Source organism: Strix uralensis, chromosome 3 (genome assembly GCF_047716275.1).
Source record: "Strix uralensis isolate ZFMK-TIS-50842 chromosome 3, bStrUra1, whole genome shotgun sequence".
NCBI lineage: Eukaryota > Metazoa > Chordata > Aves > Strigiformes > Strigidae > Strix > Strix uralensis.
The window spans coordinates 46810414-46836977 of record NC_133974.1 but is presented as its reverse complement, the minus strand read 5'-3'; the positions used below and the strand labels follow the sequence as shown (position 1 = coordinate 46836977).

The following is a 26564-nucleotide window of genomic DNA, read 5'->3' as shown; positions in this document are numbered from 1 at the left end:
GTAACTGCAGGGCAGTATTGTTCCTCAGTGTGTTATTTGAAGTTGCTGGTCTCTCAGCAGTGCTTATTAAATTCTTTTAAGCAGAGTGCCTTTATATACTTGTTCAGACCCTGACAGCCTGAGGTTGCACTAGGCAAATAAAGCAGAGACTCAGGTTACAGTTGAACAGATGAACTGGTGGGAAAAAATGATCTAAGGAAAAATATATCATCTTTACTTGAGGAAATATAGGATTGCATATCTAGACAATCAAGAATCTTGAAGGTAAAGACTTTGATTTTGTTCAGGAAAGTGAGTGCATGGGGTAGAAGACAGTTTTGCTGCAATAGCTGGAGCTGTTAAAGAAATGGTCTATATGCATCTGCACCAATAGCTTTGTCCTCAGGTATAAATTATAGCATCTCAAAATGGGCACACAAGATTAGAGGTTATTTTGAATACAAAAAAAAAAAAAAAAAACGATCTAACTGCCTCATATTTCACATATTCAAGAAATCATAGAACAGGTGAGGTAAGAAGAGACTTCTGGCGATCACTTAGTCAAACATCCTTCTCAAAGCAGGGTCTGCTCGGGCAGGTTGTTCGGGGCCACATTCAGTTGTGTTTTTTAGCATCTCTAGGAGATATTAAAAAAGATGGAGATATATGGAGGGCAACCTGGCTCCAGCCTCACAGGGAAAATTTTCATGTGTTTGGATGGATTTTCCTGTGTTTCAGTTTGTGCCTGTTGCCTCTTGTCCTGTCACTGGGTACCACTGAGAAGAGTCTGGCTCCTGCATCTTCACTCCTCTGCAACCAAGCATTTACACACATTGCTCAGATTCCCCCGAGCCTTCCCTTCTCCAGGCTGAACAGTCCCAGCTCTCTCAGCCTCTCATATGCCAGAGGCACCAGTCCCTTCACTAACTTCATGGCCCTCCAGCAAGTCCGTGTCTCTCTTGTACTTGGGAATCCAGACCTGGACTCAGCACTGCAGATGTGTCACCAGGGCTGAGGGGAAGAATCACCTTTGTTGTCCTGCTGGTAATGCTCTACCCCATGCAGCATGGAATGCCATTGACCTTCTCTGCTGCAAGAGTGCATTGACAGCTTTTGTTCAACTTTTTGTCTACCAGGAACATCCCACCCAAGACAAAAAGTGGACAGTAGGCTTTCTGAGAGTTGAATAAACACTGTGATACTAAAATGATGTATCTTGGATGATTACAAATTTGCTTAAATTATAATGGAGTTATTACATCACAGATTTCATTTTGAAAACATCATCCTGTTATGTACAATCCTGAATGTACAAAACCTTTTGGTGAAAGGTTTTTATGAAATTCAAATAAACATTAAACAGCAATGTACACTTAGATACCAGACTTAACTAATGATATGATAATTATTAGTCTATGAATAATTTCTTTTCTCTTGTTGTACAGAACTAAGTCCTAAAGTCATTGAAGAATGAGTGAATTTCAGCCTTCTTGTCAGAACACTACACCAGGCTTGTTTAACAGATCTTGGAGTGGATAGGACCTCTACCAGGTGATCAGTGCTGCAGAGACAATCATCCTTCCCTCTCTGATTGGGGTTATCTGTTCAACAGGCTTAGGTGGAAATATCTTCATAGTGTTCACAGTAATAAGGTATGGAATTGAATAAATTTTTCAATAAGATTTATTGCTGAAAAATAAATTATGACTGCACTAAGGAAGTGAATTGCCCAGCAAAGACAAGGAAAGCAAGATTTTCATGTTCTGTTTAGTCATTGACATTTACTTCTCATTAAAAAATAATTAAATCATGACTATAGATAGCAGTAATGTATGCCTGCTTAGCCTTTTCTGTTATGAGAAAGCACTTAAGTGCATGATTGACTTCTAACATATTCAAGGAAACCTAAATACATGCCTTCTTCCCTGGTTTCTGTTATAATTGGCAGCAATCTTCCCACTAGCACACATAAAAGCTAGACTAAACTTTAAGCTTTAATTATGGTACTAGCCAGGCATTATAATGTCAAATATAATTCTTTTAAGATCAGTTGGAATATAGTCTTTTTCTCATTTGAAAACTGCACTTCAAACTCAGATTATTTTAATAACAGAACTCTGTCTAACTTTTGCCCATTCGCAGCAGCTTCCTAGAACGCATTGTTTTTTCCATCACCTTACTTACAGAAACAGGGTCTTAGCGCCAGTCAAGGATTCTCACATGGCAGGAATTAATACCTCAAGATATTTTTGTTGTATACTGAGAAGGTAAAATTGCTGAAGTTGATAAAGTTTTTTGGGTCATAAAATCTGACCCAGCATCTTTGACGCAAGAAAATAGCTTCTAGTCTCTTAATTTTAACAAGAGGTTTCTTTTTCTACATAATAAAGAATATGCTCTCAATTGGCTGATGCTCCCATGAATTCTAAATCCATAAGCATGTATCTTGAAAAAGTGGCTTTTATCTGTGATGCAAATTTAACATAAATATGGCAGCATAAGGCTAATATGTGTCACACTCCACAAGGATTAATAGATGGACTCCACCCTTGCATACTGTCCTTGTAAAGGAAAGATTTCCAAAGGCCAGCCTAGGGCTAAGTGTCTGTCAGTCCCTGAGCTGTAGTAAACTTCCCTTGAAACTACCAGAAATCTAATGTTGTAGCTCCTAGTCTGAACGCAGAAGGGAACAAATATGGAAACAGTATGTCTGAAGTGAATATAATGGCAATATGACTTTTTAAACATATGAATGAATAGAAAGGAAAAAACTGATTTAATTTCTAAAAATTAATTACAGAGTCTCTAAAATAATAGAATGGAAGGAAACTGAGAAGGAACAAAGATTTTTTTTTTTCCTTGGTGAAAAGCCTTTGTCTAATGTAAATAAAAATATGAGAGACAAAGGGAATAGACACAGACAATGACTTGGGGGAAAAAAGAAGATAATTTAAACCATATTTGCTTGAGAAAATTAAAAGCGTTCAAATTTATGGGCATGAAGATTTATACACAGGAAAATAATCTGGAAATAACATGTTAAAAAGTTAATGTGGTAGTTGCCAACACTAAAAAAGATAGCCACAAACCTCGGATTCTTTAGATGAATGTACATTTACAGAGTAGTTGCGTTTTGAAAAATAACCATGTCAAATTCTCACCTTCCACTAAACAGATCTAATTTTACTCAGTGTCTCTGCTTCAGAGTTTCTCTCTTTATTGAACATATTTCTCATTCATACATTTTAATTTTGTTAGCATGACAGAGTCAATTCTTTTAAGAGAGAAGGAAGCTAGGTTATCTCTCTAATTGAGTAGAAAGTTATTTATTTTCCAATAGCAAACACTTTACTGATGGTAGAACGTAATAAAGAACAAACCTTGGAATTTCAGCCCCCCAATTTCATTTGCAAGTCTGCCAGGTAGGGACAAACATTTTTAAGTGTGAATTAAAATGATATTATCTGCAACTTACTGGGAGAAAATAACTAAAAGTCCTAAGAAACCTTGTTTGTAATATACACCTATACAGTGATATAGTAATATATGCCTATGCAGTGAGATTTAATTTAAAAATTACTAACTCAATGACTTTTGTCTGGCCGTCCTTGTGTGAACAAATTTCATCCCTAGGGAATAATAAAGAGAGTTGAGATATGTTGCTGTGTAATTAGAAAGAAAATGGTGAAGAAAATCCTTCAAGAGTTCAGTGTCAGCCAGAAGTACTAAATAATCTTTACCAGCCTAGAAAAGCTGGTCCTTAAACTGCAGTTCTGTGAGCAAGTATTTTATGTAAACCTACTGACTTCAGTGAACCAGCTGCTGGGATAATGGCTGTGTTTTTGTGTGAAGGGGGAAAATGTGATCCAGACCCCAATTAGCTACATCAGTGTGACTTCATATTTTTAAGAAGGAATATGTTACAGAAAAGGGAATCATACAATTTCAATTATCTATAACTACATCTTTTCAGATTAACTTGATTTTTAATAAGGTAACTAATAGCAAGTGGTAAAATAACATTTCCTAAAATAGGAATGTCACAACACTTATTACTTGCATTCTGAGTCTTCACCTGGAGAAGGTGTATTTGCAACTGAATGTAAAGTTACCAGCAGAAAATTTTTGAAACTGCTACATACAGCTAGTCTATTCAGATCAGATATGTTATCAGATTTTATATATTATCATGTTGGAAGTTATTAAGTCAGCTAAAGAACAATCTAATGAGTTCAAGAATTACAACATGAGAAAAAAATTAACTAAAGTGTGAATGGTACTAGGCGATGTTGATAAGAAACAACTTTCCTGGAAAGATTTTCAGGAGAAAATAGCTTAACGTGAAACTTTCGGGGACTGATCATGGGTCCAGCCAGATTTCATATTTTTCCTGAGACCTGGAGCAAAGTGTAGGAGTGTGCTAATAGTATTCTTAATGACATACACTGGAGAGATGTGGCTGATGTGAAGGAGTATAAGACTGTCATACAGAAAGTACATGATAAGGAATAGAGGAGGGACTAGAGCAATAGAAATGTGCTAACATTTAATAGCACAAAGCCATAGAATTTTTTTTCTTATTGTTATTTTTTTGTAAGTAGGAAGCACTGCTGTCAGTTAGAAAACAACAGAGGAAAAACTCCTGGGATTGCTGTGGGCTGTCAGTAGGCTAAAGCTGCGTGAGAAGCACACACAGCTGTAATACATATAAGGCTCTGCCTTTCCGGGGGAAAGAGGGAAATGCTAATGCCATTCTCCAGGCTCATAACAAGGCCTGAAATACAACTCTCACCAGCTGTTTCCAGGAAAGATAAGATATTCAAACTGGAATAAGAACAGAAAAGAACAATTATTAGAACCAGAAGAATAGAGAATTATGAAAATTCACCTAAATTTGTTTTTAAAAGAAAAGGCTCAGAGGTATATGCTTGCTCTCTATAAATCAGGATCAAATACAGCAGAAAGTATAAAGGACTGTTTAAACTAAAGGCTGAAACTGATACAAGAGCAATTGGGTAGACTGCAGTCAGAAGATATTAAAGGCTTATAACTGGAAGGTGATTTTTACCTTCCAGAACAGTGATGTCCTGTGATAGCCTTCAGTAGGAGTAGTGGAAGTAAAATCATTATTTCTGAGATTAAATTACTCTGTTATGAGGTCTTTTCTGATCATGTTGCCTGTGATAGCCAATGACTCAGTTCTGTGACAAGGGTTATCTCTTTCAATCTAAGGTTCCTGCTTTTCCTAATCTAGCAAAAAAATCCCAACACGTTAAACAACGTACCCAGGGCCCAACATATCTCATCTGTTTTGTTCTTTGTTCCTCACTGAGATGGCAAAAAAAGTGTCTCCTCACTGAGACAGCATGCTGTGAGTTTACTCTGATTTCTATCTTCTGGTTTAGATCTGTTTCAGAAATAAAAAACGAGCTAATGTTAGAAATGTGGTACTTCCCATGATGACATTTGGCACAGCAATTGATACATGTCTCTAAGTGACATTATCTGGCTTGACTGTGAGATTCAGTTAAACAGTACTGTATTTTTGGACCAGGAATGTCTTGGACAAAATTCTGTAGCTATTGCTAATCTAATGCTAAACATTAGATAATACTGTTATCCAACAACAAATTAGATAGTTGAATTACTTGTAAGTATTCATGGCTAGATATGGTTAAACTAGGGAAGGCACAGAGGCAGAGATGCAGAACAGAAATGGCTGACATTTCTTTGTGGAGTTTTTCATAACGGGTACTGAGCAAGATTCAGTCTCCCAAGATTTTATAGGCCTTATACAATTGCACAGATGTGAGCAAAATTTTTTCAGCCTAAATTTGATTGCCCAAGCCAGTCGTCTGGGTCTCTCCATGAAGAGGCACTAGTGAGAGTAATACATATCATCTTTGTCATACCTAAGACAGGATAAATTGCCCCTGGAGTTCTGTTTCTCTGCAGTGATTACAGGAGCCAAGATCACTTGGAGACATTAGAGGTCTAAATTTCTAACTGAGAAAATTAGCTTAGAAGAATTCCACCCTCAATTAAAAGGAGAAAAGATAGTGCAAGTCTTTCCTGATAAATACCGGGATGTTTTTTCAGCCACTAGGGTAAAATAACATGTACAGAAATGATCCAAGAGGGAGCACAGTGCATGCTTACAAGCACAAAAGGGCTACAAGATAGTGTTAGGTATAGGACTGATGCTGTTTGACCTGCTCTTCTCAGGGAGTGAGGATCTAGGTAAACTCCACATGGGAGCAAAAAGGAAGTGGACTATGGTTAACATTAGAGTTGGAAAATTTCCAGGTTTCCTCCAAAATTTTCCTCCAAGTCAAGCCGATTTGCTGGAAACAGTGAGATTTTGTAAGGGAAGACAGGCCTAGGTGGGAGGATGACTTTAAAGCTGGTGCTACTTGCCATTGCAGATGTAGCCCATAAGGGATACCATTTTTACCTTTCCTATTTGAAGAAAGGGTATGTGCTTGTGTTTTTAAGTGTGTGATACCTATATATCATCTTGTCTTTGACCTGAAAGATCACTTCCAAATTAACACTTAAGCTTCTAGTTAATAAAGTCTCTTTGTCCAGGAGAGTATAAATAAATTCTGATGACAACACATAATGCAATCAGAGGGGATAAATAATGACTGATGACAACACATAATACACTTGTCATGTTCCTTGAAGTTGTTACTGGAGTGACAGCCAAAATATGGATTATCACGTTGTCGTATCTGCTCAACACTTCTTTTTTTAATGGATTTGGATCATTGAAATCAATTTTTTAATGAGTTTAATCTGTAGAAGTAGAATTGAAGAGAAGGTAAGACTAACCACAGATTCGACATATTCACAGGTTTTGCAGAACAGCAATTGTGCTTTAGTACATTTTTCATAGGGTGTTTCAGAGACGGAAATTAATCTGGCATGGGTGGAAGGATGAATTGACCAGCTAATATCTGTGGCTTAAGAAACTGCTGAGAAGTTTTAAAATCTGTGGCAAGAAGGTAGAAGACACTGAAAGGATGAAAAGAAAGAAGTTTGAAAGTGAGGCTATAACTATTATTTTCCTGTTTGTATTTTTTTTAATGTTGTAAAATGATAATTTTAGCAGAAGGCAAGCACCTCTGTCTTAATAAAATATAAGAAAGTTATAAACTATAAAATACAGCCAGAATTATTTGAGATTATAAAGTTTACTGCATAAATTACCATTTAAGTATTGTGGCTCTGAGCCACCACAGGAAACTATATGAAAATCTGTATGAAAATACATGTGTCTCTGGATGCTGATCTAAAAGGCATCATTTTCTGAACTTCAGTGTAAAGCATGAGATGGTGGATATTACAACACTTCCCTTTACATGAACCATAGGAGAGCTGTTCAACGTGTATTCTTTGTTGATCAAATTTAACATTGTGCTGGTTTTGGCTGGGGTAGAGTTTTCTTCATAGTAGCTAGTATGGGGCTATGTTCTGGATTTGTGCTGAAAACAGTGTTGATAATGTAAAGATGTTTTCATTACTGCTGAGCAGTGCTTACACAGAGTCAAGGCCTTTTCTGCTTCTCGCACCACTCCACCAGCAAGTGGGCTGGGGGTGCACTAGAAGTTGGGAAGGGACACAGCTGGGACAGCTGACCCCAACTGGCCAAAGGGATATTCCACGCCATATGACAACATGCTCAGGAATAAAATAGGGGAAAGGCTGGCTGGGGGGCTGCAGTTTGGGGACCGGCTGGGCATCAGTCGGTGGTGAGCAACTGTTTTCATCTGCAGCACTTGTCTTTCTTGGGGTTTATTTGTCTCTTTGTTATTTTCATTTTCATTACATTTCATTTTATTTTATTTTATTTTATTTTATTTTATTTTATTTTATTTCAATTATTAAACTTTTCTTGTCTCAACCCATGAGTCTTCTCACTTTTACCCTTCCAGTTCTCTTCTCCCAATACTGATGGGGCAGGGAGTGAGCAAGCGGCTGTGTGGTGCTTTGTTGCCAGCTGGGGTTAAACCAAAACAAGCATGAAGTGTGCAAGTTTAGAATTTGAGATTCTCATTCTGAATACAAAAGTAATTTCAAATTTAGTATGATTTATCCTGTTAATGTGAATGAAATAAAGCAGAAAAAAAGCATTTCAACTTTTTCATAAAATGACGTGCAGGCAGTTTTCAGACACTTTAAAACCTGTGTGTTTGAGCATAATGGTACCATTTGATGCCTTGCAGGAAACACAGTTTGGGACTTTTCCTGAAGATTTCGCATCCTTCAATGTTCACAAAGCTAAAGGCACTGGAGGAAAAAGATCACATATGCGTCATTCTCTCCACAAGCTCCAGTCATTAATGCCAGCAGATATACTTTATAGATGTCTGGCTTTGGTTCCAGTATCATAACCAGATGATAGTGAATCATAATTCATAACTTATTAAAAATGTTTGAAAAAAATACTTTTGTCTGGCTCATTCCCTTTAGTTTAAATATGTTTCTTTGGAAACACAGTTATTTCATAGCTTGTAGCATGCAGTAAAGGCAACATGAAAAATATGAAATTAGGAACTCTTCTCACACAGGTCCTTTTAGGAAATGGTGGTCATATAGTTGGACTTCTGAACGTGGTTTGTGGGTGGCCAGGTAGAGTTCTCCCAGCTGCATGTTCTTCTGTGTCTTACAGTAGGAATGACAAACAAACTGATACTTTGCAGTAGACTGAAAAAAAAAAAAAAAAAGATTAAAGATACTGAGAGGGAGCCTAAAAAAATAGCTTAAACTAAACAAGTAATTTGTAGGTGAATTTAGGTAAGGTAATTTCTATATGGAAACTGTGGATAAGGACCATTTTAATAAAGTCCTGCAATTAAAAAATATTTTATAAATATCAGTGCTTTTCAAAGATGCTTTGTGCTTCTTTCCTTGATTTGTACAGAATAAGGCAATTTAAAGTCAGGAATTCTTTCAGCTGCATGTGTAACATTCCTCCAAGCCTAAATCAGGGGGTATACTAAGATTACGATTACATTTTGGTAAAGCAATCTAGAAAAGCATATATATCACACAAAAGGTATGCAATATAGACATTATGAAACTGGCAAAGCCAAACTCTCAGTACTTAGATGAAAGCTCTGCATACAGTTTTAACTCAGGTGTGTATAAATTTCCTAAGACTATCTTTAAATATTTAATTGCATGTTCTTTTTTTCCCAGAGGATCATTCCTCTTTCAGCAGTTCCCTCTTCACCTTGAGCATTCAAGAATGTCCTGTCTGCATCCTTAAGTGAGATTGAGCCCTGGGTCAACTGCATTGCAGGAGGGCTCTGATCTCTCTTATTTATGCTAGGCTGATATTTCTAGAGTTCCTATGTCCATCAGACCTGTGTTTATTTTGAACACTTTATAGTTTTCAAAGGAGAATATGGATAATTGTGCTGATGTTAATAAATAAATAGCATGTTCAAACTCACCGGAAAGCAAAATTGTGAAAAATATATTTTTGTTGAGCCTAAAATGTCTAGTCTGAAATATCTTTAGGTTGACAAATTTCCCCTGACTCTAAAATAGTGGTTCTGACAGTGTAATTATTTGTGTGCAGTTCAGTTTTGAGGTCTGCTCTATCAGCAGTGTAGTTAGAAAACAGTACAGTAACTATTTCAAGTAATCATCTTCATGTCTTCCAATTTATATCAGAACCCAGAAGAAAACTCTCCCAGATACCTGCATCTGCAATCTGGCTGTAACAGATTTGGTTCATATCACTGGCATGCCCTTTCTCATTCACCAATGGGCACGTGGAGGCAAGTGGGTTTTTGGCAGACCTCTTCATACCATCATTACCTCCCTGTACACATGCAACCAGTTTACATGCAGTGTTATTATGACTGCAGTAAGTTTGGACAGGTATGTGGTTTCACATTTTCATCCTGTACCACAGCACAATAGTATCTGAAAGTGTTTATACAAAGTTGTAATAATTCAAGAATGAGAAATGCCATCAGTCATGGTTAATGATTTTTTTTTTTAAACTGCAGGAATCCTTTTCTGATGTTTGTGGAGGTAGCAGAAGTATTTTAAGTCCTGCTATAGCATCATGCTATGCACAAAGCCTTAAGGGATGCTAGTCACCACCAGTGTTACTGTTCTGGGGCTTATCTTTAGATGTGCAGCTTCTAGTAAAGGCTTAATGTCACTAAAACTAGATTTGTTTTAATCATTCTTGTTTAAGATAAAAAATTGTTTTCCAAGCAGACTGCAGAAACCTACTGTATGTGTTATTTTTTAAAACCTTTATTAAAACGCAGTAAGAGTACCACAAGAATTTTAGCTTTTATCATAACTACAGATTTCAGAACCAGCTTCTGTATGTTCTTGATCTTAAGGAAAGAGTGACCAAATTTGGGAAAGAAACAGCTACTTTGGACCAAAGAAGTCTTCTTTCATATGTCAGAGAGAGCATGAAGGAAAACAGAAAGACAAACTTTCCTGCATAGCACAAAGCACTGGTCAATCATTAAGAAGACTCTGGGATAAATAAACAGAGCAAATGAGAAGGACGGTTTCTACTTATCTTGTAGCATATGAAACAGCATGCTTCCATGGAAGTGGAATGTAGTCACTAAAGAGAGGGAGAGAAAAACTATCAGAAAACAGAAAGCAGACAGTAGAAAATTGAAAGTTATAAATAATTTTGAAATGAATAAAGTATGGCTGTCATAAAGAGGCTACCCTAATGCATGACATTAGTAGTCTTATTTGGTTGACACACAGTTAAAAGAGTCAAGAAATTATTCATTCCTCTGAAGTTCAATTTTAAAATCTCTGTTCTTATATGACAGTCTTTTCCTATATTTCTAAAGAATTTACATATAGCAGTATCTTTAATCTTGCTGTTTAGAGAAAAATTTTTACACAAAAGACAGTAAGTATTAAGTCAGAAAAAAGACATGACATCCTAATGAGGAAAGACAGAATATCAAAACCTGGTATAAAAAATAGTTTATGTCCCAAGTAAAGCCATATCTTAAGACAGACATTTGTTTTTTTCCAAATTACAGAGGGTAAGTCCGTGTTTACTTTTCTATTTCGAAGCAAGATTTTCCATCCCAAATACACTTGCTAGGGAAATCTCTTCAAATTCCTTCTCTCCCATTTGTTTTATCACTGCTAATACCAATTATGACACTACAGCCAAGAGAGACAAAGGTTTTTCAGACAACAAGCTCCCTGTTTAGTGTTTGACAGTTTCAATAAAGCACCTCTGAATCTACCTGGGAGCTTTCACTAAGCGAAAAAATTAAACCAGCTATTTTGCAAAAAATCAGCAGAGTTTATCAGACTTTGTTTGACTGTAAAATCATCCCACATTTACAATAAAAGCAACAAGTGTAATTATGCCTTAGTAAATGCTATGACTAGTGCGGCATCGGACAGCTTCATGTTCTCTTTCACATTTCTCAAAAATAAAAGCACTTCTAAAGGAAAACAAAAGCAGGTCAGACCTGGTAAGGCACTTCCAGAAGAAGCCTCAGCTGAATAAAATGACTACCACATGCAAATTAATATCTCTTGTATTGCTGGATAATGTTTTTATTCCCAGAAATCCTCTGTTTCATAATAGGAGTGAACTATGTCACGCAATGGTCCAACAGAGACTTTAGTATTTCAGCATTTCTTTTTTGCAAATCAAATTTATTTGTACGATCTTAAGAAGTGGCAAAAACAGCTGTTCTCTCCATGGAGCTTTAGGGGTCAATTTATGAGGGGTACAATGTATAAAAGTTTGCTTTTCATTACTCACTTTAATATGAAAAAAAAAATCATTAAGAAAAGCTGTGAAAAATATGCAAGTTGAGTATGCATATTAAAATTTATGAGAAAGTTTCCTAAACTGACATCAAACACATTTTTTTAATACAGATTCATGTTTATGCCACAGGCAGACATTAGATAAATTAAACCTGGATGAAACTTTGGTAGCAGAACTTTTGTCTATTGGTTAAAAGAAAATTTTGTAAGAAGCATTTCACAGCACCTGTTTTCTGGACAAGAATGCACATATACACACATAGACAACAATCCTAATATAATTTACCCCCACGTACATGAAAAGTAAATCTGACTGTTCAACAAGAATATCACTATGCAAATCTGGCCTAAGTGAAATCAGAACTGTGTATGCTCCTCGAGCTCAAATATTGAAACACTCTTATGTTGCAGTCTCTGGTGAGACAGGAGAGATGGTGAGATGGGCTCAAAGGAGGTCCAGTATGATGTCCTACACTAACATTGTTACTTGGAACATTCCAGTAAACCACTTGACTTAAATTGAAGATGCACGTTGCAATTAGCAATGTTAGTAACTTCTTTAAAATGGCAAAGGAACACTTTGGCCTATAACATTTTAAAAAAAGAGTCAAGACTTACAGGTTCAAAATAACTGATGCAGATTGAGAAATCACATCATTCTTTATTCCTTCATGGCACACAAGACACAGCTGGTAAAGGCTATGCCAGACCCTCTTTCTGTGATGGGAGGCTGTGAGGTACACCTCATTCCCTGTAGCATGAATCCACTGGAGCATGTCACAGGAAAATGCCACTGTTCAGGTCGCTTCTTACAGAGTGCACATGCTTCTTATAACTTTGTTTATAAGAAAAGGTGCAATCCACTTGATAGGGTTCAGTTGCCTGTGATCCAAGGCATGCTTTTGGTATGGCACAGCTGTATAATCTTGTCTCAGCCCCCTGAGAAACTTGCTAAATGCTAAGCTGTGCAAGAGAGTAGAACCATGTGTACTAAGAAAGGTAAGATAGATTGAAGCCAGAGACAAGATTTTTGAGGTGGTGACAGCAGCTCAAGGGTTCAAGAAGAGAAACGCTGGCACGAGGAGATATAAAATTGTCGTACGAGGAGCAGCTGAGGGAACTGGGGTTGTTTAGTCTGGAGAAGAGGAGGCTGAAGGGAGACCTCATCGCCCTCTACAACTACCTGAAAGGAGGTTGCAGAGAGCTGGGGATGAGTCTCTTTAACCAAGTAACAAGCGAGAGGACAAGAGGTAATGGCCTCAAGTTGCACCAGGGAAGGTTTAGACTGGATATTAGGAAGTATTTCTTTACAGAACGGGTTGTTAGGCATTGGAATGGGCTGCCCACGGAGGTGGTGGAGTCCCCATCCCTGGAGGTGTTTAAGAGTAGAGTCGACATAGTGCTTAGGGATATGGTGTAGTTGGGAACTGTCAATGTTAGGTTAATGGTTGGACTGGATGATCTTCAAGGTCTTTTCCCACCTAGACGATTCTGTGATTCCGTGAAAATACTAATGAAACTCAGGGATTCTGAAGATGCCTCTTCACTCTCATTGACAGCTGTCCAGCAGAGACTCAAGGGTGCCATACAGGGGTGGTAAGAATACTAATACTTAGCCTGGGAGCTTGCCAGTCCTAGCTGTCGTCTATTGTAATATCCAGTAAATAATTGCTTTTTGTGAATATCCTGTTTGCAAAGTGTCTCTGTGCATAGGAAAAGTTCCCTGAGCAAGTTCCTGAAGTATGAGAGTTACATAGAGTACCAGTCAATTTTGAGGGCTGCATAAACATTTATTTAGCCTATCCCCTTAAGGCTTCAGGCACATAAATGGAGAAGTGAAGCTGGGAAGATAAATCTGGAGTAAGTAGCTCTGTGACGGCTGAGAAGAAACAGCCAGGTGTTCCAAGTGTTTGCAGCAGCCGAGACTGACAGGCATGAGAAATGTGTTCCTGGTTTGCCCACTGTTGTAATGTTGCTCTAAGAAATATTTACCAAGGGAGTATCACTGGTAGGGTGGGGCCATATCTCTATGATAGTCATGTGCTTTCAGTTATTTAAAACCAGAACCACTTGATTTGCCATGGACTAATCCATTTACTCATTCTTCACACTCCTTTTTCTGTCGCTTCTTGCTTCACTTCACATGCAGTCACAAACACCCTAGCCAAGGAAAAGGTAAAAAAATCTCAGCTCGCTGAGCAGCCAATTTGCCTTTGAAGTGTAGTACACTTTGCTGCCTCTTGGGGCAATGCTAACAGCAGTACATTTTAAACAATTCAGATAATATATTAATAATTAGCATTAATCAGATAATTTGTACTAATTAGTAATAATAATAATAGCATCAGTATACTATATTGTGACAATATGCAATACACAGTAATAATGTTAGACCATAGGATGTCAAATATGATAGGTTAAGCTATGTCCAGAGGCAGGAAGAAAAAAAGTGAGGACAAGGAGAGGGGAAATGTCTAAGACACATTTCCCCTCTCCTTGTCCTATATACATGACAGAAGTATGACCACATGTTTATAGCTTTGCTAAAAATCAGACAAGATGACATTCAGTTAGCTACAACATTAACTACGAATGCATGCTGTCATGAAATATTTTCTGTTTCAAAGTGTCACCTTGGCTTTCATGATCATACCATGTACTTTGGTGATGGTTGGTCTTGTAGATGTTCCTCCAGGCAGCATTGTAAGCACAAGTTTGGCAGAAAGGCAAAAAGAAATGCGGTAATAAGCATGGATAACAGGCACCACGTACCAGGTGCCCTGCACTTTTTGGGAGTTCTGCAGGCTCCATCACTGCCCCCTTCTCTGTGTCAGAGATACAGCTCAGATACTCCCGTTATCATTTGTTTCAGGTAAGTATTCTTCAGACTTTTTCCAGCAAAAGACTTTTATTACTGATAATTACTTTGTCAGATGAGGGCACATGCATGCCTTTAAGTTCCACTCTCTTTGAAGTGGAAATTACCCCTTATTTTCAAAACAGCATGTTTTCCCAAATGCACCACTCACATTTTATTTCACAGATTTATCATCGGACAACAGGCAAGATTGAAAATTACATCCAAACTGAAACAACCAATAGAAATCCACTGCTGCAAAAGAATGGAGACAAAAGCTCTTTGGTAAGTGTTTAGGGTGAGATTAATTTCTTATTGTCTGGGGAAGGATAAATCAGAATACCATCAGGCTGGAGTAAGTTTGAGTTCTATCAAGAAAAAGAATCATTTACATCTACATTTACATTGAATTGAATTTTTGGTGGTGTTTTCATTCCATCCAGCCTAATGATTTCCTTTTAATCTTTAAGTTCATTAAGTGAATTTTTTCCCTTTGCTCAGATGAATATTAAAAATGAGAATTAGAAACCTACGGAAATTATCCTTTATAGTCACATAACAGTATATGAAAATATATGTCCAGCAAAATAATTGATCCAGAAAGTGTGAAAAGTTATTTTACAATACTTAGGAAAATACACTTACATGCAGGCCAGATTTTAAGGCATCATTAGTAACCTGCCCTATACTTCTGTGAGAAATGAAAATTCAGCAGTGTATCCAGGAAAACAGTGTCCACACAACAAAATGAGTCAGGATCAGCCATGTAGTCAGTGATGGGCACCTCTGGAGCTGGAAGACATGGATTCAGTACCCATCCCAGGCTCCTTTGCACATGCCATTCCTTCCCTTAATGATGATCTTCAATGTCCATTAACACAGTTATATTACAAACTACATTAGTCTGATAACCGCTAGACTGCAGCTGCTATCAAAATGAGTTACATTCACCGCTGATAAGTTTCAAGCTGCACTGGGCTCTGGTCCTTTGAGCAAAGGCAATATCATCCGTTAAGCCACACATCACATGGTGCCTTAAGAGCCTCAGCCTTTTGCATTGCTAACAGCCCTCTCTCTGAAGTTCTGTAGCTGGCTTTCTGCTGGCAGCTCTGCGCCCGGTCACCCAAGCTGCCGTGGCAGCCTTTCCCAGAGCCTCTGGGGCAGCACTTTCTCCTTGTTCCCACGCTGCAGATCTTGCGCTGTTATCCTCCCGGCCCTGCACCTGCGAACCCAACAGCGTTGTTACAAGGGGTTCTCATGGGAAGCGACTGCCACCAGCGTGAGAATCACCCCTTCTTCCCCTCCTTTTTCCTACCCTGTGGTCAAAGCTTCTGGTTGACATTAGTGGACCCAAAAACATGCATGCCCCAAACTTCACAGTAAGTCAGCATGCAGCCTCAGCAAAGCGTGCTCTCAGCAACATCAACAGCTTCATCGGCAGAGCAACTGGCAAGAAGTGAGTCCTGATGAAAACTGTCAATACTGGGGAAAAAGCATTACTGAGGGAGCCACATACTGCACTGGAGAAGAGACCCAGAGAAGGATGCTTGCCTGGAGCCTCCCCATTGCTTCTCTTCTGCTCTCTCTCCTTTCATTTTGATTTTTCCCTTAAACTAACTATATTCAGTCAGCTACATACCCTGCTAATAACTCTCCATGCATGTGAACCTGTCTCAAAAACCTTTGTGCAATGCACAGTTACACACTCTTAATGAAAGACCAAATAACCAAAGTTTTTATGGTTAGGTACCTTGTGAGGTTAAGCAGATTGAAACAAAAGGGAGATCTCACTGAAACTTTCCTGCTAAGGAGAAGCAGATATAAGCATTAAGGAGTTTTTGTATCACCCAACTGTAGGCACCAGCTAAAGTTCAGTCTCTCATTAATGGCAGGTAGCAGGCATGTCTAAGAGTGGTTCACAGCAAGTATGGAGAGCAGAGCACAGGATGGAATATTATGTTCCTGCAGCCAGCAGGAAGAGGGGGGCCTGGTTAGGTGGACTTCTTACTCCATGTCAGCTACTAATGCCACTTTTCTGTCAGCTACTAATGTCACTTTTCTGTACTTCCCACACACATCCTATTTCCACCTTATACACTTTCATTTTCTCACAAATACTTTCTTTAGGTAACAGTTTATTTGCTGGTTTTTTTGTAATGTCCATTGTAACTTTCTTCAGCATTCATTCTTTAGAAACATCTCTGCTGCTTATTTTAAAAAGAGTTGGATGGAGATGTTGTTTCCACCACTTGAAAAGTGAAAGCAAGCTCAAAGGAGAACACCATGCTTACATGGAGACTAAGAGGTCAAATTTTGCGTAAAGCAGGAGTAATCACAAGTTTTAAGAACCTGAGAAGCCTGTAAATTACTCTCAATTGCACAGATCCTGTAAGCGGTATCAGTGTCAGAAGCTATTTCCCTGAGGCAGCCAGTGAAACAGGAGAGGTAGCTGTACCAAGAATGGTACAAAGTAGTTCTGCCATTGCAAATGTAGAGGATTTCTGTTCTTTCTGTCACCATCATGAGGATTGTGAATAACTGCATGAAATTAGACATAGCTTTTTAAGATATCATATGCCAGAAGAGCCTTTTGCTGATTCTAGCAATAATGGCCATTACTTTAAACTCATTTAGTGAAAACAACTTGATTGTTGCAAAGCTTGAATAATGAAAGACATTTATTTCATATTCAAGCAAGACTGAAAATAATTTATTATCACACAAAATATGAATCTTTCTTGACCTTATGCAATGGTTACTGATCTTCACTGGCCCAAGGACAACAATACCAAGCAACCGAGGTGCTGCAGGCATCTTGTTCTGACAGGTTGGTGAACCTGATCTGTGAAAAACAAGTACAGGACCTTGAATGACATCCCAAGGTCTTGCAAGCAACATGTTGTCAGCACCTACAGACAAGGATCCTCTGACTTGTATCAAATATTTACATGGTATAAATTATACAAGTATGGCTATAGTTCACTGACAGAGTCATTTCTAGCTAAGGTATGTTAAGAGTGATAGAGAATTAGTCTCTTATGTTAATACGTATTTAATGGCCCTTGTTCAGAACACACCAAAAATACTAGTGTCTGGGGAAAAAAAGTCTTCTGCAAGGATAATGTACTTTCTAAATCAGATTTCTTATACAGCTGAACACAAGTGCTGTAGAATTCCATGAGTAGGTGATAACCCTTTAGAATAAGGGTGCCTTCTTAGTACCTGAAACAATCTTAATATTCATATTACACTAAATTGGACTGGTTTGATTGTTGGGCTGTCATTTCTTTCTACTCTATAAGCACTAAAATTCAGTGAAAATTTGACCAGTAATTAAATATTTCTCAGTTTTATTCTTTCAACTTGTATGGGTTTTCAGTACTCTGACATGAAGACTACAGGATGGAATTTGGTAGAGAAGCTGCTAATAGTAAATCACTAAGAAAATTACTTCCAAGTATTGTTTAAATTCCTAATAATTTGTCTTTCTCATAGCAGCTAGTAAATCACTCATTTTCCGTTAATTACAGAAAATTACAGTTTCTAAAATATTTCTGTGACTATGATTCAGAGTTTTCAATCTCTTTAAAAGAAACTGAGTCAATCTAACTCCCACAAGAGAGCTGTGTTTCATTGCTACTACCTAAAACTCTTCCAGCATTTTACATGAAAAAGTTGAAGAGGACAGAATGATCCATTTTGTAGAGGCTGATCATAAAACAGATATTTTCTACCAAAAAAAAATAAAAATTGCCTCAAAACTTCTTCCCTCCTTTTTGTGTAAAATGCTGACTTTCAGAGCTTTCATTTAACTGTATTGCTTGTTATTAATTGAAGAATTATGAACTGATAAATGGGTGAACTGAATTTTCTCCATAAGTTACATCTCCCCCATTTCTCTCCAGCATTAAATTTCCTCACCCACTTACCAGCTCCTGCTGCCAAACGTACTTCCACCTGTCCTTTTTCCTGTTGTAGGGAGTGAGTTGGTGGATGTGGGGCCAAGGCAGAACTATGTGCCTCGTCACCCACAATCTGGGTACAGATGCTGGGCTAGAACCTCAGTGGTAGACCTCTCACCACATATCAGAGGACCATAACCGATCATATCTTTAAGCTGGCAGCAATGTGATGAGAATCATCACTCCTCTGCAAGGGTCTCCACCAGGAGACCCTGCTGACAAGAACTGCATCTGTGGCAGGTGGCCTGTGCAACACCAAAGTGACATCGGTTGGTGCTGGTTTCTGGTTGTCTCATGTGGTTATATCACCTCAAAGTCATCACAGGGCAGTTCTGCAGCTCCCTTCAAACTCCTTCACATTGCACAGGGAGTTTGACAGCCACAAGTGAGTACCAAGACCCAGGGCAATGAAAATTTTCAGCCTCTGTCACATACTGTCTGCATCAAGTGCCTTTTGGCCAGGCATGTGGCTGGTCCCAGTGTGCCAGATTCTGTGTGTGCAAAGGATGGAAAGAAAAAGGAAGAAATTCATTGTTAGGTTTCTTTAGCTTTGTAGAATTTCTTCTAAGGTGATCTGACACTATTCTTCCCAAAAAAAAGTTGTTAAACTGTGAAATAGTGGTCATGTTAGTAGGTAGTCTGATCTTACCTGGAAATGAAAAGGTGTACCAAATGCAGGGGACTTTGTACTTACCTTACTGACTCCTGAAAAAAATAGAGGGAAAATACACCTCCCTTTAACATTCCCTTCTTTTTAGATGTGAATTATTTCATTTAACATGCTGCTTTCAGCTCAAAGATTGCCCACTTTAATCCATTTTGATCTGATAGATTAATGTTCACCCTAACATTTTACAAAATATGAAGGTCATGAAACAGAAGTTGAATTTGTTTTGTATCATAAACCACTGATAACTGAAAGTTACTTCTAAGGTAGAAAAGTCTTTCACTTTTATCTTCAGTTATGTGGAGACTAAACATTTAAATTAGAACTATAAAAGACTTGACCACTCCTAGAGCTCAAATATATTAGAATGTTCCATATTTTTTTTTAAAATAACAGTCTTGCCTATATTAAATGATCTCCAGTGCTTTTCCAGAACTAACTTCACCTCAGATTTTGTCTCTGCTTGCTTCTTGTATGTCTGAGTTTTTAAATTCTATCTCCTACATCCTAAATTACTATGATTTATTTAAAACTCTTATCATATTAATTAAATAATGTTGTGTGATCAAAACCATAATCAGTTATAGCAACACTTGCTGAATGTTTAGGGAATTGCTTGAATAAAAACCATTCTGACATGTTGTACTAGACAACCTATAAGTACTGCAGTTTCCTTCCTTTGCAATGGCTAGTCTTAGAATTTTTATTTTGCAGTCAACTATATTAACCTAAATATTTTATTGTTTTTCTATTATATTGCTCTGTTACCTGCTTTTACAGGTACCTTACTCTTGTCCAGCCAATTGGCCTAACCCACCTGAGAACAAGATCAAAGACAATTCAAGCCAATTTATGTTTATATGTTACATCACTTACTCTGATGTTCCCTGTGTAGGTCTACTCAAAAGTAATAAAGTTCAAAGGTAGTTTGGAGAGTTGCGCTTTTGATCTAACCTCACCTGATGATGTTCTCTGGTAAGCTTTCAAAGCTCGTGTCTTCAGCTGGTGTTGAGGATACCACCTATTTTGTCTTTGACATGCCTGACAGGCAGGCAGATGGATGGATGCATGAATGGAATAGAATTAAAGGCTAAAGCTGAGGCTTGTTTCATTCAGATCATTGCATCTCGGATTGTATTGGTAATATAGAGGCAGTCCCAGCACAATCAAGTTCAGCAAGATGGCTTCCACATAGCAAATGTAACAGTGAAGGACCTCTGTTTCTCTTTATCTTCTCTTGTAGCATTTAGGTAACTGTTGTTCACAAATGAATGTCATTGCCCTTTCTGACCTGGTAGACTACCATGTTTGGAAGATATAGATCACAGAAAAGATTAAACACTCCTCAAATTGCATACATGACTTTCCAGTATCTCTTGGCCAAGCAGATTCCTGCCTATTTGTTGAATTCAAACTAGCTTGTTGAGTGATGACTAGCAAGGGACATAAAAGGAAATTTTTAAAAACTTGTGTAACAGAGAGCAAATTTTGGCTGATACCAGGTGTTTTTATATTAGCATGTTCATTTGGATAAGGAAGGTATTTTTGGAGTGAGTATTCCAATTGTCTCCAGTTACCACAGTTGAGTTCAGCAGTCTCAGAGCACATGATCTGTATTCTGAACTAATATTGGAAGAATGCTCCAGGCACTCAATGAATGGACTCCAACCACTGTTGTGTACTCAGTCCTCAATCCACAGGATCCAATTAGAGACAATTCGAAGTTAAACGCCCTAACATGAGTATAATGTGTCATGTCCTAAGCACCAAGCACTCCACTCCGCAGATTTTCACTACTCATTTGTACTACCTACTAATTCAGACAAAGCCTAAAAGAGTGTATTTGAATCATTTTTGTTCCAGCCTCCCTTTCCCCTCCCCCCCTCCAATTCAACTGCAACCAGATTTTTAATGGAATTAATTAACTCCAGAGCACCAGAAAAAGAGACAAAATGAGTAACAGTCCAGAAGTTAAATATTTTATTATCAGCAAAGCTTGTTGAAATTCACTGCTGAAGAATTAAATTATTAGTGAAAACAATCCCTGAAATATGACTGATTATTTTCAATAACTTGTGAAGGACATGAGACCCCCAATAGCCTGAAAGAAATCAGAAAAAATATGAGAAAAACGGGGTTGAAAAGATTTTGGGAATTCAGTCTAGTCCATCCTCTCTCAGACGGACTGACCAATTGCCAGAGGCTTGTTTAATTTCGCATTAGATGATTTAACACAGAAAAGTATGAAGACAAGTAAAAGGAGACTCTGGTAGATAGAGTAAAAACCAATGAACTTCAATAACCAGAAAATTTAACAAATTATTAAGGTCTCAATCTGTAAGGTGATAAAAAACCCTCTATTTGTCAGGAACAAATTATAACAAAACAATATAATTTCCTTCTTTGATAGAAGTTCTCCACTTGATAAAGAATAAATAGAAACAAATAACTTGAATTGTAACAAAATACCAGCAACTAAGAAAGATGGTATAGATTAGATTACACTAATGACACAAGAATGTTTGAAAAAACTGTGCTCAGGAGGTGGTCATCACTGGTCTACTATCAGACTAACAAAATATCAGATGACTAATTAGACTATGTCCTGCATAAATGTTTGCAAGAATTTTCACTAATTATACAGGTGCTGGAAAAAGCACATACATACAGAATTTGGACAGCTGAGAGATAATTTGTAGTTATCTTCTTGTAGTCAACAGTATTCCTAGAAGTGCTGAACACAGACTTCAGTACTTAAAAGTACTTGCAGTTCTAGGTACTTGCTGCTACCTAAAACAGGCTCCATGTATCTCTAATCAAGAATTGCAAATCAGAGACCACTTTATGAAAAAAGGCATTTATATTTTTTTACAGTTATGAAATGGTCTTTGTGTAATCACCTTGATTGTTCTTTTTGCATTTTTGTTTTACAGGTATATGCTTTATCTTACACTAACAACTTTCTTTTTTCCTCTACCTCTGATATTTATTTGCTATATTTTAAATTTGTGTTACACATGGAACACGTATCAGCAAAACAAGAAAGCAGGAAGGTGAAGTGTTATTCATGTTTCCTCCTATTTCACATGCTCTGCACAGATTGCAAAGGTTTTATATGTAACAGGCCAGAAGGAACAGTCCTAACAACATTTAGGCACTGCATCATCTAACCTTCAGTGCTTCAGACATTGCATTATGTTCCCAGGAAACGGACTATGGACGGGATTCAGGGGAGAGAGCAAGATAACCCAGTTAGAAGGAAACACTGTGGAGAAAGTTATGGCTAAAGTCCTCAGCTTATCTGAGGATAACAAAAAATCCCCAATCCAACCCTGCACTTGTGGCTGTGGGAGGGCTCCAAGCTCTCAGTTCAAGGATTAGGAAACCTTGGGAGAACGTGGGTCCCAGGTCTGGTGCCAGCTGCCATGTCCCAGGAAGCCGTTGGTTCGGGTGCCTCCAGACTGCATTGGCCCTCCTGTGGGAAGGGGACTTCAGGCCCCACAAGGATCCCTAGCCACTGTTCACAGTCATAGGCAATAAAAGAACATTGACACATGAAACAGATGAAATACAATTTCCCAGTTTCTATGATGGCATCTCCTGATCAGCTTATTTTAGTTCTAGGACTACGTGCTTTGGATTTCAGCTTGTACCAATTTTCTGTGAAAAAGGAGCTTGATTTCCATTTTAGTGTGTTTTTTAATTCCTATGCTTCTTTGTTCTAAGTCTCCTTTAAGCTCATAATAGTCATGTTTTAACTGGATATTTCTGTTCCAGTTCTTAGCAAAAAAAATATAGTCATAGATGAAAAGGGATGCAAAACTATATAGCTCTGATGTTGAAAAGAGTAAGCATTTTTAATGAAAATAATTGTCAGTATTTCATCAAATATATGTAAACAATTCTCAGTGGCTCATGTATGTGTGTGGCATAGGATCAAATTCAGCCTAAGCAGAAGAAACAATAAGGTGCAAACAACAAAAAATGAAGCTGTTGAGAGATGGCCTTTTCTTGCAGTGTAGGTGAATTTGGTCTCAAATAACTGCCATTCATTAGTACACTAAATCCATGCCATCATTATCCCACTTTGACTTTCCATGCTAGGGATCCTTCTTTGTTTTGTAGTTACACCACCAGTATCCCCAGACAAAGAGTCATGAGGCTCACTAAGATGGTGCTTGCTCTGGTCATCATGTCTGTGGTAAGCACTGCCCCATTCCATGTGATCCAGCTCATGAATCTTCAGGTTTCTGGCCAATCCTGACCTTCTACGTGAGCTACTAAGTCTCCATCTGCCTCAGCTATACCAGCAGCAACATTAATCCCCTTCTCTACATCCTGATGAGTGGGAACTTCCAGAAGCATCTCCAGTGGTGCACAAACATGGAAGTCAGGATGGCAGAATGGGATGTCAATGTCATTGAAAACACACTCAAGTCAAGTTTTTGAAGGGAGGGTCTTCTCCCAAGAAAAATGTATTATCTATGTACAGATTTCATCGGTTGTAATTGATGGGCCATATTTCACTACCTTTGTGAAAGTACAACTCAGAAGTGGCTTTGTTTTGGAATTGCACCAGTGTCAAGCTGATGTAAGAGGAAGATCTTCACCACTGTTTGAAAGGTTAGAGCTTGTAGAGGAGGGATTCTCTGAAAAAATATTCTTCATTACTGTGCCATTAACTTTTTTTATGATGGTTTGTACATAGATGAACCAAATGTATGGAGACAAAGGTGGATTTTAAAAAAATGTAGTCCTCTGGTACTAAGAAGATAGAATGACTGGTAGACTTTGGGGATCTGACACTGTGTGTGAAGTCATGGAAACTGTAAGTTAATGACCAAAATAGACTGACTTACTGATGACTCAGAAGGGCATAACTATTGATTTTTATCCTATCTACAGATGTCTGTTCAGGCACTCGCTTCTGCAGCTGTTACAGTCAGGAGAGATATATAAAAGGCCCTTTTGGAGGAAAACTACTTTTGAATTAACCTTTGTACATATTCTTGCAAACAAACAAGTGAATTCACAGTGTGCATCACTGGAAATTACTAAACCTGTTTTTAAAAGAATTATATGTTTCAGGGATATGTCTTCGCTTCTCTTTTCTCAAAATTCCTGCTTCCAAAACAGCCCCGAGAAGGATGTTCAGTCCTGAAAGAGCTCAGTGCTGGTCTCACTATGAGTGCCAAGAGGAACTTGGTGCTTGCTCAGGATGCACTCTCACTCATTTCAAGAGGGGTAGGAGAATGACTGCTTGTTGTCTGCACTTAATCTACAAGATTTCTAGTAGTAGGATGTAATCAAGCAATATCATAAGGACTTTGCCAGCTAATACAGAAAACTGGTGAAAAAAAATTCTGTTGAAAAATCTAACGTTCTTGAGAGATGTTCACAGCTTTGGTGTTCACCACACTGCAGATTTATCTACATCATGTTCTCTTCTCCGACCACTTCCTCTTATCTCAAGACTTCACTTATCACTTTATTGGGTGAAGATAATATTTCACTAGGACCAGAGGTTTTATGGCTACAGTATTCTTGTTATTCAGAGATCTATGAACCTAAAACATTTAGGATACACTTCCTCACACATGCTATTAGCTCCTGTCTTGTTGTTCCAGCCCAAATTGGCCTTTTATCTATTTATTTGCAGCACTGTGGAGGTCCTGTTTTGTGATCCCACTCCATGATCTGCCAATCTACTACAGGATCCATGACACAGGAAAGAAGAAAACATCTTTCACTGGGGGAGGGCTGGGCTGCACATTCCCAAACTGCGGATTGAGGTACTGCCCTGTCTTTTCCTGCCATCACATGGCATCTGCCAGTCCCATAGGGTCTCACACATACAGAAAAAGGAGTTTAAGGTGTTTGGAATCACTAGTCATAATGTAACACTTTACATAGAAAAAGAATCATAAAACATTTATGATGGTGTTATTGTAACCATAGTAGTCTAAGGGAATACTCAAACTTTATGAGTGGAGGAAATATTGTCATTAAACCCTACAGGATAGCTGCAAAACTGTAAGGTTTCAACATATAAGGGTTTGTTCAGATCTGAAAAGGTTATCTACTTTTCCTAGCTGTATGAATTACACTATTAAACGTCTTATCTCTACCCACTGGCCTTGTCATTTAAAAATAACTAATTAATTAACAGTCAGCATACAAGTTGGCTTATCAAGTATTACAAAATATGGCCCTGGTAAGTGCAAGTTTGTTAGCTCACTGTTCCAGTCTGTGCCTGCATGTGTCACCTTTGCTTCTGAGTTACTACTGTGACTTCATAGGTTTCAGCTCTTTTTCCTCTTTTTTTTTTCCTTTCTTTTTTCCCTTGCCTGGCCTTTCGAATCAAAGCAGATCATTATGTGCAAGTTTTCCCCCTCGAAGAATTTTCTGAGATTTTTTTACCTGTTCAGTGAGTTACATCAGTTACTCAGTAATTCAGGTTATGATATTTAACACTTATAACATGATAAAATAGTCTTTTTTAATAGCCTTGGTGTTTTTCTCTTTGCCTGTCACAACTCCACTTTTAAAGTTTCTAGGCTTCTGAAATCATAGCAGTGAAACAGAACCACAGAAGCACAACTTCGTTAAATTATCCTAACAACAGCAAGGTTGACAGGACATTGAATGTCTTCTTGTGTGGAACACTAATAAAATAGTTTACAGCTCAGTGGTTTTCTCACCTTTTCCATATTGCTTTAATTCTCTGTATCTGAAAACAAATGGATGTATTTTGAAGAAATTTTTGTAAAATATTCAGACTTTTTATTTACTAGTTACTAAATTTTCTATGTTAATCAAAGTCCATAAAGGAATATGATAGAAATAATTTTTCTTTAATGTTTTGGAGCATCTGATCTTGATTATGTTGTTTCCCACACAGCTAGAATAATCAGTTCACTGGAAAATAAAAACGGCCTATAAATGTAGGGGAAAAAATGAAGATATTGCAAGCCTATTGAATTTAAATAGCTCTAAAGGCTGAAAAGTAGGTGATTTAGTATGTCTTTCAGTTGAAATAGTGCTGATGAAGAAAATCTGGATCTGAAGGAAGAATGCTATTGTGAGTCTAGGGAAAAACTATAGAAGGCCATGTAAAGGCGAAGTATTGCTGGAATCAAACTGGAACACTGAGTCCATTTGCTGCTGGTGATATGTATTGTTTTGTGTAGTTTTGCCACTGCATCATCACATGTAACTATAAGCCACACAAAACCTAAAATTTCACAAAGTTTCTTTGAAGATACTTGCAATCTGGTGAGTAATATCTGTGCACAGATAA

The 26564-nt window shown here is 37.8% G+C and overlaps 1 protein-coding gene across 1 annotated transcript; it reads left to right on the top strand.

Annotated features, from left to right (window-relative positions):
* Positions 1 to 1449: 1449 nt before the first annotated feature.
* On the top strand, positions 1450 to 23713 carry MCHR2 (melanin concentrating hormone receptor 2). The gene is given in 6 exon segments (XM_074864740.1): positions 1450 to 1631; positions 9664 to 9873; positions 20045 to 20239; positions 22198 to 22317; positions 23390 to 23514; positions 23517 to 23713. Coding segments are annotated over 6 exon segments (1029 nt in total).
* Positions 23714 to 26564: the final 2851 nt, after the last annotated feature.